This window comes from Bos indicus, chromosome 15 (genome assembly GCF_029378745.1).
Source record: "Bos indicus isolate NIAB-ARS_2022 breed Sahiwal x Tharparkar chromosome 15, NIAB-ARS_B.indTharparkar_mat_pri_1.0, whole genome shotgun sequence".
NCBI classification, from domain to species: Eukaryota; Metazoa; Chordata; class Mammalia; order Artiodactyla; family Bovidae; genus Bos; species Bos indicus.
In genome coordinates, this window is record NC_091774.1 from 51,332,139 (window position 1) to 51,350,383 (window position 18,245).

Sequence of the window (18,245 nt, forward strand, 5' to 3'; positions counted from 1 at the left end):
CGCCTACTTAACTTACAGAAATATTTGATAAAATATACATATTTTATTAAGTGGTTTTTAGATATTATTAAAACACATAAAAGCTACATTAATTAATTATTTTTGTTGTCAGTTGCTCAATCTTGTGTGATTCTGCGATCCCATGGACTGCAGCACGCCAGGCTTTCCTGTCCTTCACTATCTCCCAGAATTTGCTCAAACTCATGTCCATTGAGTTGATGTGCCATCCAACCATCTTGTCCTCTACTGCCCCCTTCTCCTGCCCTCAATCTTTCCCAGCATCAGGGTCTTTTCCAATGTGTTGGATCTTCGCATCAGGTGGCCAAAGTATTGGAGCTTCAGCTTCAGCACCAGGCCTTCCAGTGAATATTCACAGTTGATTTCCTTCAGGATTGACTGCTTTGACCTCCTTGCTGTCCAAGGGACTCTCTAGAGTCTTCTCAAGCACCACAGTTTGAGCATCAGTCCTTCAGTGATCAGCCTTATTTATGGTCAAAATTATTAAAACATATAAAAGCTACATTAATAAATTATAAATTCCAGTAAAACTTTCATTTAGATTCAGCCACTATTAGTATTTGGCCACATTTCCCTACCTCCTTGCCTCCTCCCCAAACCCCCGCCCCCTCTGCTCCTGGCCCTGTCTCTCTCTCATTCTTAGTCTGATTTTTTTGTTGTGCCATTTAGCAAAATATGCAGTGTCATGACCCTATATTTAGCTGTAACTTCTTAAGGATAATCTCTTACATATACAGCAGTGCAATGACCAAGTCACAATATTTCACATTGATATAACACTATAATCCAAAATATAGAACATAGTCAAAATTCACCAATTGTCCACAAATTCTTCTTCAGAGTGATGATTATTTTTTTTTTATCAGATTTACATATCACATCAAATTGTCACATACTTACTTTCCTTCCCGAAGAAGGAGAGTCCAGTCAAGTGACATCCCAGGGACTGTCAATGTCCAGTCAAGTTTCAGAAACCTCTGCCATGAGTAAGTCTTTGGTGGACATCACACCATCCAAAGGGCTTTGTATGTCACAAATCTCTGGGCTCCACTCGCAGAATTTCTCATTTTGTGGTGTGGAGTCCAAAGTTGCCTTTTTCACATATTCCAGGTTGATGTTAATGCTCTGGGTTTGGGATTCACACTTTGACAAGGCTGAATGTGGTTACTGAGACTGCAATGTGACAATCACTATGTTGATGGAGACACAGAGATATAAAATCTTTGGCTTTCTAAGTGGATGTTTTTCCTGCACCATTTTGAAGGGATGGGACTGTCCCTCCTTACTGTTTCGTGTTTCATTTATAATTTTAAAGTCTATATTCTGATGCTGGGAGGGATTGGGGGCAGGAGGAGAAGGGGACGACAGAGGATGAGATGGCTGGATGGCATCACTGACTCGATGGACGTGAGTCTCAGTGAACTCCGGGAGTTGGTGATGGACAGGGAGGCCTGGTGTGCTGTGATTCATGGGGTCGCAAAGAGTCAGACACGACTGAGCGACTGATCTGATCTGATCTCTGATTTGATTCTTTGCTAGGTCAATGGTGCAAAGTAACCAAAGAAATGGAACAAAAAATTGCTATATTTCAGTATAGAGTGGTCAGACAGAGCTCTCCCTGAAGACATGGGAAAGCCAGTGGAGGCTATTCCAATTCTTGGAGAATTATCAGGAATTCAAGAAAGGATGTGTAATGTTGTAACTCCTGCACACACTATCAGGAGGGATGTTTTCTAAGAATCACTTTTTACACTGGTGAATCATTTTACTACTTACGGGTAAAACTATCTGTATCCTCTCATGATCAACAGTTACAATTCTAGAGTACCAATTATAGGAAAGAAAGAAAAAGAACGCTTGTAGTTTTATGTATAATTAAATTAAGTGTAAGCTTGGACATTTCAATCCTGTTTTTCACATGCATGTTCTCAGGTCATTGGAGGGAGCTGGTGACAAGCTTGGGAGTAGTCTAGGTATTTTGCCTAATATCAATAGTAGCCCCACCCACAATTGAACCCAAGGGCTAAGTGGAGATTTCAAAACACACCCATGGGGTAGCCACACTCTTTTGGAAAATTAGATTTTGGGGTGATAATCACCAGATTGTTCTGATGCCTGGATTGAGCCTCTGGTCAGAGCCCACTATTCAAATCCAATTACTCAAGAGTTAACCCAATTATCAATCAAAAGGTCCCCTCCCACCTGGGGTAGGTGACAATCTGTTCTTTGACACTAGATTAGTCTGAAGAACTTGACCTAGGCTGACTTCTCCCTGGGTTCTGCCCTTAAGAGACTCTAAGCCCATCCATCAGCCTGGAGTTCCAAGTGGCCAACATAATGTCATCCTCCACACTCAGGGTGGCTGTGGTCTGTATGAGCAACATGAACAGGAGCATGGAAGCCCACAGCATCCTCAAGAAGAAAGGATTCAACGTTAGGTCTTTTGGAGTGGGATCCCATGTGACACTGCCAGGACTGGCACCCAACCTCCCTGTGGTATATGATTTCTCCACTACATATGAGCAGATGTGCAAGGACCTTCTCTGCAAAAACAGAATGCACCACAAGAGCAATGGGGTGTTACAGATCTTGGGGAGAAATGAGAGAATCAAATCTGGCCCTGAAAGATTTCAAGAGTGCAGAGATCCCTTCGATGCCGTCTTCACCTGTACTGAAAGAGTGTATAAAGTGGTGGTGAAAGATCTGTGTGCTAGAGAACAGAAGACCTGGCAGCCTGTGTATGTGATCAACGTGGAAATAGAGGACACCCTGGAGGCAGCCACACTTGGAGCTCTGATCATCTGTGAGCTCTGCCAGGGTCTCCAGCAGGAGGATGATATGCAAAGCAGTCTGCCTAAGCTGTTCCAGGCAGTGAAGAAGAAAACAGGCAAGAGCTTTCTGCACACTATCTGCTTCTACTGAAGATCTTGGCTGGATTCAGTTCCTTTGTTGGTAAGAACTTGTGCCCGGACTTTTGGGCTAACTGGTATTTTCTATGAGAAGAGTCTTCAAAGCCCTTTTAACTCAAAACCATCTGCATGATTTTTTTCAGGTATACCCCACCCAGGGAAGGAAGTGGAAGAGAACATCATTGCATGGCACAGGAGTTATGGACTACCAGCAGACACCTGAATGCTTTCAACTGAATAGATGATGGTGTGGGTACTTAATCTGGAAGCTCCCATGGCTCTGCAAGGAATTTAACATGAGGACTCCCTTTTCCCGATGGACAAGCCAAGGCTGATCACAGAGTGCCAGACAAGTGATGTGTTGGATATTCCAGCAATACAAAACAAACAAAAAACATTTTCTACTCCATTTATTTATAGTGATAAAATTTTCCTTTTGCTCTTTTGGAGTGGTATACAAATGTGAGTTCTTTTTTTTTTTTTTTTTTAAGTGAGATAGGATTGTATGGAATGTTTGAACTTAGACATATGTTGTTTTTAGGTTGTATGTTCTTTCACTAATGCTGATTTCCTTAGAAACTCAGGATAGATAACTGGTGGCTTTTATTACTAAAATCCTGGCGTGATCTGTTCAATTAAATAGTTCATTAAGTGAAATAAAATGAAATAAAACCTCTAATTTAAAGAAAATGTGTCTTCTCATTTGTGATAGGGGATGGATCTTACTAACTGAGCCCTTTGGTTTCTTATTGTTCAAGCTATATAAATTCCACAGTATATATTACACCACATGTAATACATATATTCCACGAGATATAATGGTCATCTGAGTTAAATTCACCAATTCAGGTCCATTTTAGTTCTTTGATTCCTAAAATGTCGATGTTCATTCTTGCCATCCCTTGTTTGACCACTTCTAATTTATCTTGATTCGTGGACCTAACATTCTAGGTTCCTATGCAACATTGTTCTTTATAGCATCAGACTTTACTTCCATCACCAGTCACATCCACAACCGCGCATTGTTTTTGCTTTGGCTCTGTCTCTTCATCTTTCAGAGAAGGAAATGGCAACCCACTCGTATTCTTGCCTAGAGAATCCTGTGGACAGAGGAGCCTGTTGGGCTGCTGTCCATAGGGTCACACAGAGTCGGACATGACTGAAGAGACTTAGCATGCATGCATGCACTGGAGAAGGAAATGGCAACCCACTCCAGTATTCTTGCCTGGACAGTCCCAGGGACAGAGCCTGATGGGCTGCCATCTATGGGGTCACACAGAGTCAGACACGACTGAAGTGACTTAGCAGCAGCAGCAGCTTCATTCTTTCTGGAGTTATTTCTCCACTGATCTCCACTAGCATATTGGGTACCTACCGACCTGGGGAGTTCATCTTTCGGTCTATCTTTTTGCCTTTTCATACTGTTCATGGGGTTCTCAAGGCAAGAATACTGAAGTGGTTTGCCATTCCCTTTTCCAGTGGACCACATTTTGTCAGAGTTCTCCACCATGACCTATCCATCTTGGGTGGCCCCATATGGCAGGGCTCATAGTTTCATTGAGTTAGCCAAGGCTGTGGTCCATGTGATCAGTTTGATTAGTTTTCCATGACTGTGGTTTCCATTCTGTCTGCCCTCTGATGGAGAAGGATAAGAGGCTTATGGAAGCTTCCTGTTGGAAGAGACTGACTGTGGGGGAAACTGGGTCTTGTTCTGTTGGGTGAGGCCATGCTCAGTAAATTTTTAATCCAATTTTCTGTTGATGGGTGGGGCTATTTTCCCTCCCTGTTGTTTGACCTGAGATCAAACTATGGTGGAGGTAATGAAGATAATGGCAACCTCCTTCAAAAGGTCCCATGCACACACTGCCACACTCAGTGCTCCCGACTCTGCAGAGGGTCACAACTGATCCACACTTCCAGCAGAAACTCTTGGACACTCACAGGCAAGTCAGGGTCAGTCTCTGTGGGGTCATAGCTCCTTTCCCCTGGGTCCTGGTGCACACAAGGCTTTGTTTGTGCCCTCCAAGAGTCTGTTTGCCCAGTCCTGTGTAAGTTCTGGGGGCTCTATGTTGGGGTTAATGGCGACCTCCTCCAAGAGAGCTTATGCCATACCCAGGTCTGCTACACCCAGAGCCCCTGCCCCTGTGGCAGGCCACTGCAGGAGACAAACACTCAAAGGCAGGTCTGGCTCAGCCTCTGTGGGTTCTCCTGGTTGCACAAGGTTTTGTTTGAGCCCTCCAAGGATCTCTGGTGGGTATGGGATTTGAGTCTAAATGGGATTTTGCCCCTCCTACTGTCTTGTTGGGGCTTCTCCCTTGCCCTTGGATGTGGGGTATCTTTTTTGGTGGGATCCAACATTCTCCTGTAAATGGTTATTCAGAAGTGAGCTGTAATTTTCAAGTTCTCACAGGAGAAGATGAGTGCAAGTGGGCCCAAAAGCCCACTTTTAGTCAACAAAAGAGTCTGATATGTAGGACTTGGATGCAGTCCCCAAAATGACAGTGTGATCTCCGTTTGTTTCCAAGGCAAACCGTTCAGTATCACAGTGATCTAAGTCTATGCCTCAACCAGGAATGCTGAAGAAGTTGAAGTTGAACGGTTCTATGAAGATCTACAAGACCTTCTAGAACTAACCCCCAAAAGATGTCCTTTTCATCATAGGGGACTGGAATGCAAAAGTAGGTAGTCAAGAGATACCTGGAGTAACAGGCAAATTTGGCCTTGGAGTACAAAATGAAGCAGGGCAAAGGTTAATAGAGTTTTCCCAAGAGAACACACTGATCATAGCAAAGCAAAGATGTTCTCCCCTCCTCACTTGTTCTTTGATTATAAAACTATAGGCCAGTAAGTTTCAGGATTGTGGATTTTTGAGTTTTACCAAGAGAATGCACTGGTTATAGCAAACATCCTCTTCCAACAACACAAGAGAAGACTCTACACATGGACATCACCAGATGCTCAATACTGAAATCAGATTGATTGTATTCTTCACAGCCGACTCTGGGGAAGCTCTATACAGTCAGCAAAAACAAGACTGGGAGCGGACTGTGGCTCAGATCATGAACTCCTTATTGTCAAATTCAGACTTAAACTGAAGTAGGGAAAACCAAAAGACCATTCTGGTATGACCTGAATCAAATCCCTTATGGTTATACAGTGGAAGTGACAAATAGATTCAAGGGATTAGATATGATAGACGGAGCACCTGAAGAATTATGGACAGAGGTTTGTGACATTGTACAGGAGGCAGTGATCAAGACCATTGCCAGGAAAAAGAAATGCAAAAGGGCAAAATGGTGTTCTGAGGAAGCCTTACAAATAACTGAGAAAAGAAGAGAAGCTAAAGGCAAAGGAGAAAAGGCAAGATATACCCATTTGAATGCAGAGTTCCAAAGAATAGCAAGGAGAGATAAGAAAGCTTTCCTCAGTTATCAATGCAAAGAAATAGAGGAAAACAATAAAATGGGAAAGACTAGAGATTTCTTCAAGAAAACTAAAGATACCAAGGGAACATTTCATGCAAAGATGGGCACAATAAAGGACAGAAATGGTATGAACCTAACAGAAGCAGAATATATTAAGAAGAATTGGCAATAATACACAGAAGAACTATCCAAAAAAGATCTTCACAACCCAGATAATGAAAATTAAATAGAAAATGCAAAATTCTAAAACTCCTAAATGACAACAGAAGAGAAAATCCAGATGACGTTGGATTTGGTAGTAACTTTTGTGATAAGACAATATCATAATCACTGTAGAACTGAACATTAAAACAACAATGAGATGCCATTGCACACCTAATGAGATGGAGAAAATCCAAAACGTTGACAGCAGCAAATGCCAGCATGGGTGTATAGTAACAGGAATTCACATTCATTGCTGGTAGGAATTCAAAATGGTACAGCCACTTAGGAAGACAAGCAGTTTCTTACAAAACTAAGCATGCTCTTACCATACAGTCCAGCAGTTGCACATCCTGGTATTTACCACATGAACTAAAATCTATATACACAAAAAAAAAACTGGTTCATGGTCATTTATAGCAGCTTTAGTTATAACTGCCAAAACTTTGAAGCAATCAAGGTGTCCTTCACCGAGTGAATGGAAAATACACTATTAAAAATGAAATAAAAGATATTCAGGTTGGAAAAGGACATTTAAACCACTATTTCAGTTCAGTCACTGAGTCATGTCTGACTCTTTTAGACCCCAGTGACTGCAGCACGCTAGTCCTCCCTGTCCATCACCAACTCCCAGAGTTTACTCGAACTCATGTCCATTGAGTCAGTAATGCCATTCAACCATCTCATCCTCTGTTGTCCCCTTCTCCTCCTGCCTTCAATATTTCCCAACATTGAGGTCTTTTCAAATGAGTCAGTTCTTCGCATCAGGTGGCCCAAGTATTGGAGTTTCAGCTTCAGCATCAGTCCTTCCAATGAATATTCAGGATTGAGTTCTTTTAGGATGGACTGGTTGGATCTCCTAGCAGTCCAAAGGACTCTCAAGAGTCTTCTCCAACATCACAGTTCAAAAGCATCACTTCTTTTGCACTCACTATTAATAAGCCACTATTTGTTAACAGATTATTAACAGATAGAATGATTGAGTATATAGAAAATGCTAACAATCCATACAACACTGAAAAAGATTTAGCAAGGTTTTAGGATAAAAGTTTAAAAAACAAACTATATTTTTAAATACTAGTAGCAAAAGGTTTTGGAGAAGGCAATGGCAACCCACTCCAGTACTCTTGCCTGGAAAATCCCATGGACAGAGGAGCCTAGTAGGCTGCAATCCATGGGGTCGCTAAGAGTCAGACACGACTGAGAGACTTCACTTTCACTTTTCACTGTCATGCACTGGAGAAGGAAATGGCAACCCACTCTAGTATTCTTGCCTGGAGAATCCCAGGGATGGGGGAGCCTCGTGGGCTGCCGTCTATGGGGTTGCACAGGGTCTGACACGAATGAAGCGACTCAGCAGCAGCAAATAGTTTAAAGCAAAATTATAAACCATTTCATTTATTATAGCACAAAAGTAAAGATGATTTCCAACAGAAACTCTACAAGCCAGAAGAAAATGCCACGATATCTTTAAAGTGAGGAAAGGGAAGAACTACAACCAAGAATACTCTACCCGGCAAGACTCGCGTTCAGGTTTGGTGGAGAAATTAAAATCTTTCCAGACAAGCAAAAGTTAAGAGAATTCAGCACCACCCAACCAGCTTTACAACAAGTACTAAAGGAACTTCTCTAGGCAGGAAACACAAGAGAAGGAAAAGACCTACACAAAATAAACCCAAGGCAATTAAGAAAATGGTAGTGGGATTATACATATTGAAGTGAGTGAAGTCGCTCAGTTGGTTCGACTCTTTGCGACCCCATGGACTGTAGCCCACCAGGCTCCTCCATCCATGGAATTTTCTAGGCAAGAGTACTGGAGTGGGTTGCCATTTCCTTCTCCAGGGGATCTTCCCGACCCGGGGTCTCCCTCATTGCAGGCAGACGCTTTACCGTCTGAGCCACCAGGGAATCCCTTACATACTGATAATCACCTTAATTGTAAATGGATTGAATGCACCAACCAACAGACAGATTGGCTGGGCAGATGAGAACATGTGCATGTATGCATTTCCACATACCACATCACTCTATTTCACCCCCCAAACTGTATGTAATTATTTTATACTGTTAGATTAATCATGTTTCCATTATGGCTTGCAATTGTAATTATCTTCTACTTTTGTTTTGGTCTGGCTATTGATTATGAAAACTGATAAACATCTTTACTATTGTGATTATGCAACTATTATTCACTTAATATCAATATATCATGATTGGTCAACAGAAAATGATACAATTCTATTTCACTAAAAATATCATTTAATAGAAAAACTTGTAATCACTTTTTAAAGTCCAGATGCATATCAGGATTATCTTGAAATATTTTGAAAATACAAATGTGCAGGTACTGCTGCTTTTCTACAAAACACCAGATGTGTTTCTAATAAGCAAGCATGTTTAAAAACAAGTGGACTATATGATGATCTTTTACTTTTATCTAGTTTGCTTCACTTTTTTTATTTCATATTCAGTGCTCCCATTTCATTTAGTTTGTTTTCCAATTTCTCTGTCTCTTTTTGATGTTATTGTTCTTTCTTAAGCCTTTATCAAGTGTAGTAAGGAAGCTTTTATATACATACATATACCCATATATATAGCATATACAAAATATATATTTTAGAAAATTTATGAATTTTGCTTAGCTAAAAAAATTTATGACATTTTGATTCCACTTGTTCAACTTAGTATGAATAGAATGTTAGATTTCTAATTTATATTCGTTCAAAATTTTATACTTCCATGTATTTTGGCATCTAGTATTACTGTTAACATTCTAGAAAATTTATTATCTTCAATTCAGTTCAGTTCAGTCACTCAGTCATGTCCGACTCTTTGCGACCCCATGAATTGCAGCCCGCCAGGCCTCCCTGTCCTTCACCAACTCCCAGAGTTCACTCAAACTCACGTCCATCGAGTCGGTGGTGCCATCCAGCCATATCATCTTCTGTCGTCCCCTTCTCCTCCTGCCCCCAATTCCTCCCAGCATGAGTCTTTTCCAATGAGTCAACTCTGCATGAGGTGGCCAAAGTACTGGAGTTTCAGCTTTAGAATCATTCCTTCCAAAGAAATCCCAGGACTGATCTCCTTAAGAATGGACTGGGTGGATCTCCTTGCAGTCCAAGGGACTCTCAACAGTCTTCTCCAATACCACAGTTCAAAACCATCAATTCTTTGGCCCTCAGCTTTCTTCACAGTCTAACTTTCACATCCATACATGACTACTGGAAAAACAATAGCCTTGACTAGATGGACCTTTGTTGGCAAAGTAGTGTCTCTGCTTTTGAATATGCTATTTAGGTTGGTCATAACTTTTCTTCCAAGGAGTAAGCGTCTTTTAATTTCATGGCTCCAACCACCATCCGCAGTGATTTTTGAGCCCAAAAATATAAAGTCGGACACTGTTTCCACTGTTTGCCCATCTATTTCCCATGAAGTGATGGGACCAGATGCCATGATCTTCATTTTCTGAATGTTGAGCTTTAAGCCAACTTTTTCACTCTCCTCTTTCACTTTCATTAAGAGGCTTTTTAGTTCCTCCTCACTTTCTGCCATAAGGGTGGTGTCATCTGCATATCTGTGGTTATTGATATTTCTCCCAGCAATCCTGATTCCAGCTTGTGCTTGTTCCAGCCCAGAGTTTCTCATGATGTACTCTGCATAGAAGTTAAATAAGCAGGGTGACAATATACAGCCTTGATGTACTCCTTTTCCTATTTGGAACCAGTGTGTTGTTCCATGTCCAGTTCTAACTGTTGCTTCCGGAGCTGCATATCCGTTTCTCAAGAGGCAGGTCAGGTGGTCTGGTATTCCCATCTCTTAGTGATTAAAAAAAAAAAAATTGAATGAGTCTTCAAAATTCTAATCCAATATTGAGAATATAAAGAAATACTTTGCTGTTAAAAAAAAAAAAAAAAAAAAACAAGAAATTAACAAGGGATACAGTATTATTAACTGAAGTACAGATTTTATTCATCAAATTTTTACATCTTCCCTCATAGCTCAGTCGGTAAAGATTCTGCCTGAAATGTAGGGGACCTAAGTTCAATTCCTGGGTTGAGAAGATCCTCTGGAAAAGGAAATGGCAACCCACTCCAGTGTTCTTGCCTGGAAAATCCCATTGACAGAGGAGCCTGGCGGGCTACAGTCCACGGGGTTGCAAGAGTCACACATGACTTAGCAACTAAACCACCACCATCACCACAGATTTGGTTCAAATTTCACAAAATTTTATGATACTGTCCATTATTTGTTTTCATACCTTATTCAAGACCCCATATTGTATTGAATTGCACTGAGCAGCTTCAGCCTCATGAAACAAAGTCTGTCAAATTCTGTTTTCACTTTTATTCTATTACAAATAATTTCTAATTTTCCTTGTTATGGCCCTCTCAGATACACCCATCGTTTAAAAGCAGACATTTAATTTCTAAAAGGGATTTTATTTAAGGTATCTTTAATATTAATTTCTCATTTTGATTCTAGTTTCTCATTTAAATGCTTTCTTCAATGGAGTCACCCTTGGTGCCTTTTTCGGTCTAACTTACTGAGGCTTTCGAAGGCTAAGTTTAAAATCTCTCTTGGTAAATGTCACATTGCATTTGAAAATATGTGAGTTATTTTCAAATATCTTTTAATGTTGATTTCTAACGTAATTTCACAGTGATAAGAGAACAGATTCTGTATGATTTCAATACCTTTAGAACATAAAAGTTTTGCACCTTGCTTTATGTCCCTACATATTTTCCAGGGCCTCCTAGTTTACAGTCTATAGGGACTTGAATAGAATTTGTATGCTACTGCTGTGTGAAAATTGTATAAATTTCAAATATGTTGAATTGGTTCACAGTGCCTTTCAGGTCTACTATATCCTTCTCCTTCTCTGTATATTCATTCTATTAATTTTTGAGAGTTTGATATTGAAACTCCAACTAAAATCTTAATTTACCTACTTAAAAAAATAAGCACAATATATAGAGGAACTACATGTATTTCCCAAGTCTCCTGTAAATGTGTTATCATACTTTCATAATTTAAAAAAAATAAAAATTTTTAAAAATAAATATATTGTAGTAAAGCCATTTTAAAAGGTAGACATGATAAATTATCCCAAAACTTATACAAGTTAATAGCTGTATGTGGTCAAGAAAAGGGACATGGTCCAGTTGGAAGGGTGGTCAACTGAGCAGAAAGCAGCTTTGAAAGAGCAAAAAGTCTAATGACCCTGAAGAGCACTGGGAAGTGTTAATAGACGTGGGGTACTTCTGCAGCCTGTCAATGAGTCTCAGGGATTGCTAACAGAATGTTTACAAAACCTACTGAGTTCTATGGTTTTTCCGGTAGTCATGTACAGATGGGAGAGTGGGACCATAAAGAAGGCTGAGCTTCCAAGAAGTGATGCTTTTGAACTGTGGTGTCGGAGAAGACTCTTGAGTGTCCCTTGGACAGCAAGGAAATCAGTCAATCCTAAAAGAAATCAACCCTGAATATTCTTGAAAGGACTGATGCTGAAGCTGAAGCTCCAATACTTTGGCCAGTTGATCTGAAGAGCTGACTCATTGTCAGACTCTGATGCTGGGGCGGATGGAGGGCAGGAGGAGAAGGGGGTGACAGAGGATGAGATGGTTGGATGGCATCACCGACACAACGGACACGAGTTTAAGCAAACTCTGGGAAATAGTGAAGGATAGGGAAGCCTGCAATGGTGTGGTCCATGGGCCACAAAGAGTTGGACATGACTTAGCAACTGAACAACAACAATCTTAAATTCAAGTCTATTTTAATAACTCTGCATCCCCCCCCCCACACATTCATTTACTATTTGACATCATATTTTACATCTTTTTGTTTTATTTGTTCCCTAACAACTTATTTGGATATACAAAATTTTACTCCTTTAGTCTTTTATTTGCCTTGGTTGCACTGGGTCTTTGTTGCTGCTCATGGACTTTCCCTCGTTGTGGAGAGCAGGGGCTACTCTTCATTTTAGTATGAGGTTTTCTCATTGCTGTGGCTTCTCTTGCTATACAGCATGTGCTCTAGGGCATGGTGGCTCCAGCAGTTACTGGCTCACAGGTTTAGTTGCCCTGAAAATGAGGTATTTTCCCAGACCAAGGATCCACTCTATGTCCCTGCATTGGTGGGCAGATTCACAACCACTGGACCAGCAGGGATGTCTCTCCTTTTCTCTTTGTAACCTTCCTGTTAGCTTTTTTAAAAAATATAAATTTATTTATTTTAATTGGAGGCTAATTACTTTACAATATTGTATTGGTTTTGCCATACATCAACATGAATCCACCATGGGAGTACCTGTTAGCTTTATAAATTGTTGATATACTACCTTACCTCTGTACTTGATGTACCATTGAGATTTTTCCTTTTGTAATTTTCACATTTCTAATTGCAATATTTTCTTTTCTACTTAAAGAAGTCCTTTTAACTTTTATTATAAAGCTGGTTTGCTGGAGCTGAACCTCTTTAGTTTTTGCTTGTTTGAAAAACTCTTTATCTCATCTTCAAATCTGAAAATAGCCTTGCCAGGTACAGTATTTTGGTTTTTTCCATTCATTACTTTGAATATTATTATGCTCCACTCTCTTCTGACCTGCAAAGCTTCTGCTGAAGAGTCACCTGATGGTGTCATGGGAGTTCCCTTGTATGTAGCTATCAGTAGTTGTCTTTATCTTGCTGCTTTTAAGACTCTCTCTTTATCCTTAATTTTTTCCATTTTAATTAAAGTGTGCGTGGATGTGGACATCTTTGGGTGCATCTTGTTTGGGACTCTGTGCTTCAGGGACCTGGATGTTTGTTTCCTTCCCCAGGTTAGGAAAATTGTCAGCTATTATATCTTCAGATAAGTTCTTTCCCATCATTATCTCTCTTCTGATTCTGAGACTCCTATAATGCAAAAGTGTACTTGAGATTGTCCTAGAGGTCACTTAAAACTTCATTTTATTTAATGCTTTTTTTTTGTTCATCTTAACTGCTTTCCACTACTGTGTCTTCCAGTTCACTGATTACTTCCTTTTTTCAGTTCAGTTGCTCAGTCCTGTCCGACCCTTTACGACCCCATGAACTGCAGCACACCAGGCCTCCCTGTCCATCACCAACTCCCGAGTCTACCCAAACCCACGTCCATGAGGTGGTGAGCTAGGGGTCTTCCTATTCCATCATCTTGGCCATGAAACATAGTACAAATTTAATTCAAGCCTGTTTAAATTACAAAGAAATGCTTTTGTGTAATATGTTTTTAAAATAATTAACTTGTAAATCTTTAAATTGTGCTGATTGAAAACAGGATTGATATTTATTAATTTCCATAAAAATAGAAACAGAAATATTTGGAATAGTAATACTAACAATTGATTTATTAGAAATAAGTGACACTGGATGCTTGGGGCTGGTGCACTGGGATGACCCAGAGGGATGGTATGGGGAGGGAGGAGGGAGGGGTGTTCAGGATGGGGAAAACATGTACACCCATGGAGGATTCATGTTGATGTATGGCAAAACCAATACAATATTGTAAAGTAATTAACCTCCAATTGAAATAAATAAATTTATATTTAAAAAAAGAAATAAGTATGTGAGCATATCTGATCAAGGGATGTATAGAGAAAAATAGTGGAAAACGGAGGCTTAAAGAGACCTAAAGACATGATCCACATATGTGGGATAAAGAGATGTTGTTGAAAAGGCAACTCGAAATCTGGTCTCCCTAGGGTGATAGCTGCCCCTGAGGCTTTCAGGAAAATGTATAAAAGCTCAGTTCCTGGCACCCATCACTCTGAGAACCCTGTTGTGACTTAACCCATTTTAGCCCATGTGAATTCCACTGAAGCAGGTGACATTTATTATTGCTGTGGAGTGATATTTCAGGCAATAAGACCATTACAAGACTAGATGTTATGCAGCCTAAAGAAAGTGTTGAAAATATTAGGACCATTGTCTAGAGTAAAGGAATCAGATTTAGAGAGACAAGAGCAGTTGTGTGCCAGATCCACTTGTACCTGCCCCTTTGCCCATTCCTTGCAAACTCCACTCAGTGATATCATCTTGCAGCTTGAAATACACCTTCAGTTCAGTTCAGTTCGGTCGCTGAGTCCTGTCTGACTCTGCAACCCCATGAATCGCAGCGTGCCAGGCCTCCCTGTCCATCACCAACTCCCAGAGTTCACTCAGACTCACGTCCATCGAGTCAGTGATGCCATCCAGCCATCTCATCCTCTGTCATCCCCTTCTCCTCCTGTCCCCAATCCCTCACAGCATCAGAGTTTTTTCCAATGAGTCAACTCTTCCCATGAGATGGCCAAAGTACTGGAGTTTCAGCTTTAGCATCATTCCTTCCAAAGAAATCCCAGGACTGATCTCCTTCAGAATGGACTGGTTGGATCTCCTTGCAGTCCAAGGGACTCTCAAGAGTCTTCTCCAACACCACAGTTCAAAAGCATCAATTCTTCAGTGCTCAGCTTTCTTCACAGTCCAACTCTCACATCCGTACATGACCACTGGAAAAAACATAGCCTTGACTAGGTGGACCTTTGTTGGCAAAGTAATGTCTCTGCTTTTGAAAATGCTATCTAGGTTGGTCATAACTTTCCTTCCAAGGAGTAAGCGTCTTTTAATTTCATGGCTGCAGTCACCATCTGCAGTGATTTTGGAGCCCAAAAATATAAAGTCTGACACTGTTTCCACTGTGTCCCCATCTATTTCCCATGAAGTGATGGGACCAGATGCCATGACCTTACTTTGCTGAATGTTGAGCTTTAAGCCACCTTTTTCATTCTCCACTTTCACTTTGATCAAGAGGCTTTTTAGTTCCTCTTCACTTTCTGCCATAAGGGTGGTGTCATCTGCATATCTGAGGTTATTGATATTTCTCCTGGCAATCTTGATTCTAGCTTGTGCTTCTTCCAGTCCAGCGTTTCTCATGATGTACTCTGCATAGAAGTTAAATAAGCAGGGTGACAATATACAGGCTTGATGTACTCCTTTTCCTATTTGGAACCAGTCTGTTGTTTCATGTCCAGTTCTAACTGCTGCTTCCTGACTTGCATATAGATTTCTCAAGAGGCAGGTCAGTGGTCTGGTATTCCCATCACTTTCAGAATTTTCCACAGTTGATTGTGATACACACAGTCAAAGGCTTTGGCATAGTCAATAAAGCAGAAATAGATGTTTTTCTGGAACTCTCTTGCTTTTTCTATGATCCAGCGGATGTTGGCAATTTGATCTCTGGTTCCTCTGCCTTTTCTAAAACCAGCTTGAACATCAGGAAGTTCATGGTTCACATATTGCTGAAGCCTGGCTTGGAGAATTTTGAGCATTACTTTAATAGCATGTGAGATGAGTGCAATTGTACGGTAGTTTGAGCATTCTTTGGCATGGCCTTTCTTTGGGATTGGAATGAAAACTGACCTTTTCCAGTCCTGTGGCCACTGCTGAGTTTTCCAAATTTGCTGGCATATTGAGTGCAGCACTTTCACAGCATCATCTTTCAGGATTTGAAATAGCTCAACTGGAATTCCATCACCTCCACTAGCTTTGTTCGTAGTGATGCTTTCTAAGGCCCACTTGACTTCACATTCCAGGATATCTGGCTCGAGGTCAGTGATCACATCACCGTCATTATCTGGGGCGTGAAGATCTTTTTTGTACAGTTCTTTTGTGTATTCTTGCCACCTCTTCTTAATATCTTCTGCTTCTGTTAGGTCCATACCATTTCTGTCCTTTATCGAGCCCATCTTTGCATGAAATGTTCCCTTGGTATCTCTAACTGTCTTGAAGAGATCTCTAGTCTTTCCCATTCTGTTGTTTCCCTCTATTTCTTTGCATTGATCGCTGAGGAAGGCTTTCTTATCTCTTCTTGCTATTCTTTGGAACTCTGCATTCAGATGCTTGTATCTTTCCTTTTCTCTTTTGCTTTTCTCTTCTCTTCTTTTCACAGCTATTTGTAAGGCCTCCCCAGACAGCCATTTTGCTCGTTTGCATTTCTTTTCCATGGGGATGGTCTTGATCCCTGTCTCCTGTACAATGTCACGAACCTCATTCCATAGTTCATCACGCACTCTATCTATCAGATCTAGGCCCTTAAATCTATTTCTCACTTCCACTGTATAATCATAAGGGATTTGATTTAGGTCATACCTGAATGTTCTAGTGGTTTTCCCTACTTTCTTCAATTTAAGTCTGAATTTGGTAATAAGGAGTTCATGGTTTGGAGCCACAGTCAGCTCCCAGTCTTGTTTTGGTTGACTGTATAGAGCTTCTACATTTTGGCTGCAAAGAACATAATCAATCTGATTTCGGTGTTGACCATCTGGTGATGTCCATGTATAGAGTCTTCCCTTGTGTTGTTGGAAGAGGGTGTTTGCTATGACCAGTGCATTTTCTTGGCAAAACTCTATCAGTCTTTGCCCTGCTTCATTCCGTATTCCAAGGCCAAATTTGCCTGTTACTCCAGGTGTTTCTTGACTTCCTACTTTTGCATTCCAGTTCCCTATAATGAAAAGGACATCTTTTTTGGGTGTTAGTTCTAAAAGGTCTTGGAGGTCTTCATAGAACCGTTCAACCTCAGCTTCTTCAGCATTACTGGTTGGGGCATAGACTTGGATTACTGTGATATTGAATGGTTTGCCTTGGAAATGAACAGAGATCATTCTGTCGTTTTTGAGATTGAATCCAAGTACTGCATTACTGACTCTTTTGTTGACCATGATGGCTACTCCATTTCTTCTGAGGGATTCCTGCCTGCAGTAGGAGATATCATGGTCATCTGAGTTAAATTCACCCATTCCAGTCCATTTGAGTTCGCTGATTTCTACAATGTCGACGTTCACTCTTGCCATCTCCTGTTTGACCACTTCCAATTTGCCTTGATTCATGGACCTGACATTCCAGGTTCCTATGCAGTATTGCTCTTTACAGCATCAGACCTTGCTTCTATCACCAGTCACATCCACAGCTGGGTATTGTTTTTGCTTTGGCTCCATCCCTTCATTCTTTCTGGAGTTATTTCTCCACTGATCTCCCGGAGCATATTGGGCACCTACTGACCTGGGGAGTTCCTCTTTAAGTATCCTATCATTTTGCCTTTTCATACTGGGGGAGTACATACACAGAAATTGGTAAGCACTGCAAATCAGGACTATTTATTCATTTACTTATTTATCTACGTATTAGGTATATATATGTGTGTATTTGAGCTGGGTTACCAGCACACCACTGAACCACATTCATATATATGAGCTATCCCAGTAGAATAGAAACTGCTGTCTGGGAAAGGAGAGTGTAAAGAAGTGGGGACCATCATTAGCTCTCACTGTGCCAAGGATCCCTAAGACCTTCCAGAGGAGGTTCTATGTTGGCCCCAGATCCTCACTGGTGTCAGTATCTGAGGCATTAAAGAGGGTTATTCACGGCCACCCCGAACTGATCCTTCAGCACACCTACCTGATATTTGTCATTTGTTCGCTTTGTTAAACACTTTGAGAAGCTACACTTGGCCTTGATATGCTGAGGTCTAGAACTGCACAAAGGAAAAAGGCAATTCCCAGACCACAGAAAGTTTAAAATCAATACAAGAAACACTGTCAGGTAATCAAATTTTCTCCTATTCTTGAGACACGTGTTTTGATTATTAGATCCCTTGTGAAATCAGAGGAAATAAATGTCATATGGGGAGAAGACTTTC

At 40.7% G+C, this 18,245-nt stretch overlaps 1 protein-coding gene across 1 annotated transcript; it reads left to right on the forward strand.

Annotated features, from left to right (window-relative positions):
- Window positions 1–2,355: 2,355 nt before the first annotated feature.
- LOC109569497 (RNA polymerase II subunit A C-terminal domain phosphatase SSU72 like protein 5-like) lies at window positions 2,356–2,940 on the forward strand. The gene has a single exon (XM_070803179.1). The coding sequence runs from the start codon at window positions 2,356–2,358 to the stop codon at window positions 2,938–2,940; it is 585 nt and encodes a 194-aa protein (XP_070659280.1).
- The last annotated feature ends 15,305 nt before the right edge of the window (window positions 2,941–18,245 follow it).

Bases quoted from the DNA above. Each gene is read 5' to 3' on its own strand.
- LOC109569497 (XM_070803179.1), top strand. From the start codon at position 2,356: ATGTCATCCTCCACACTCAGGGTGGCTGTGGTCTGTATGAGCAACATG.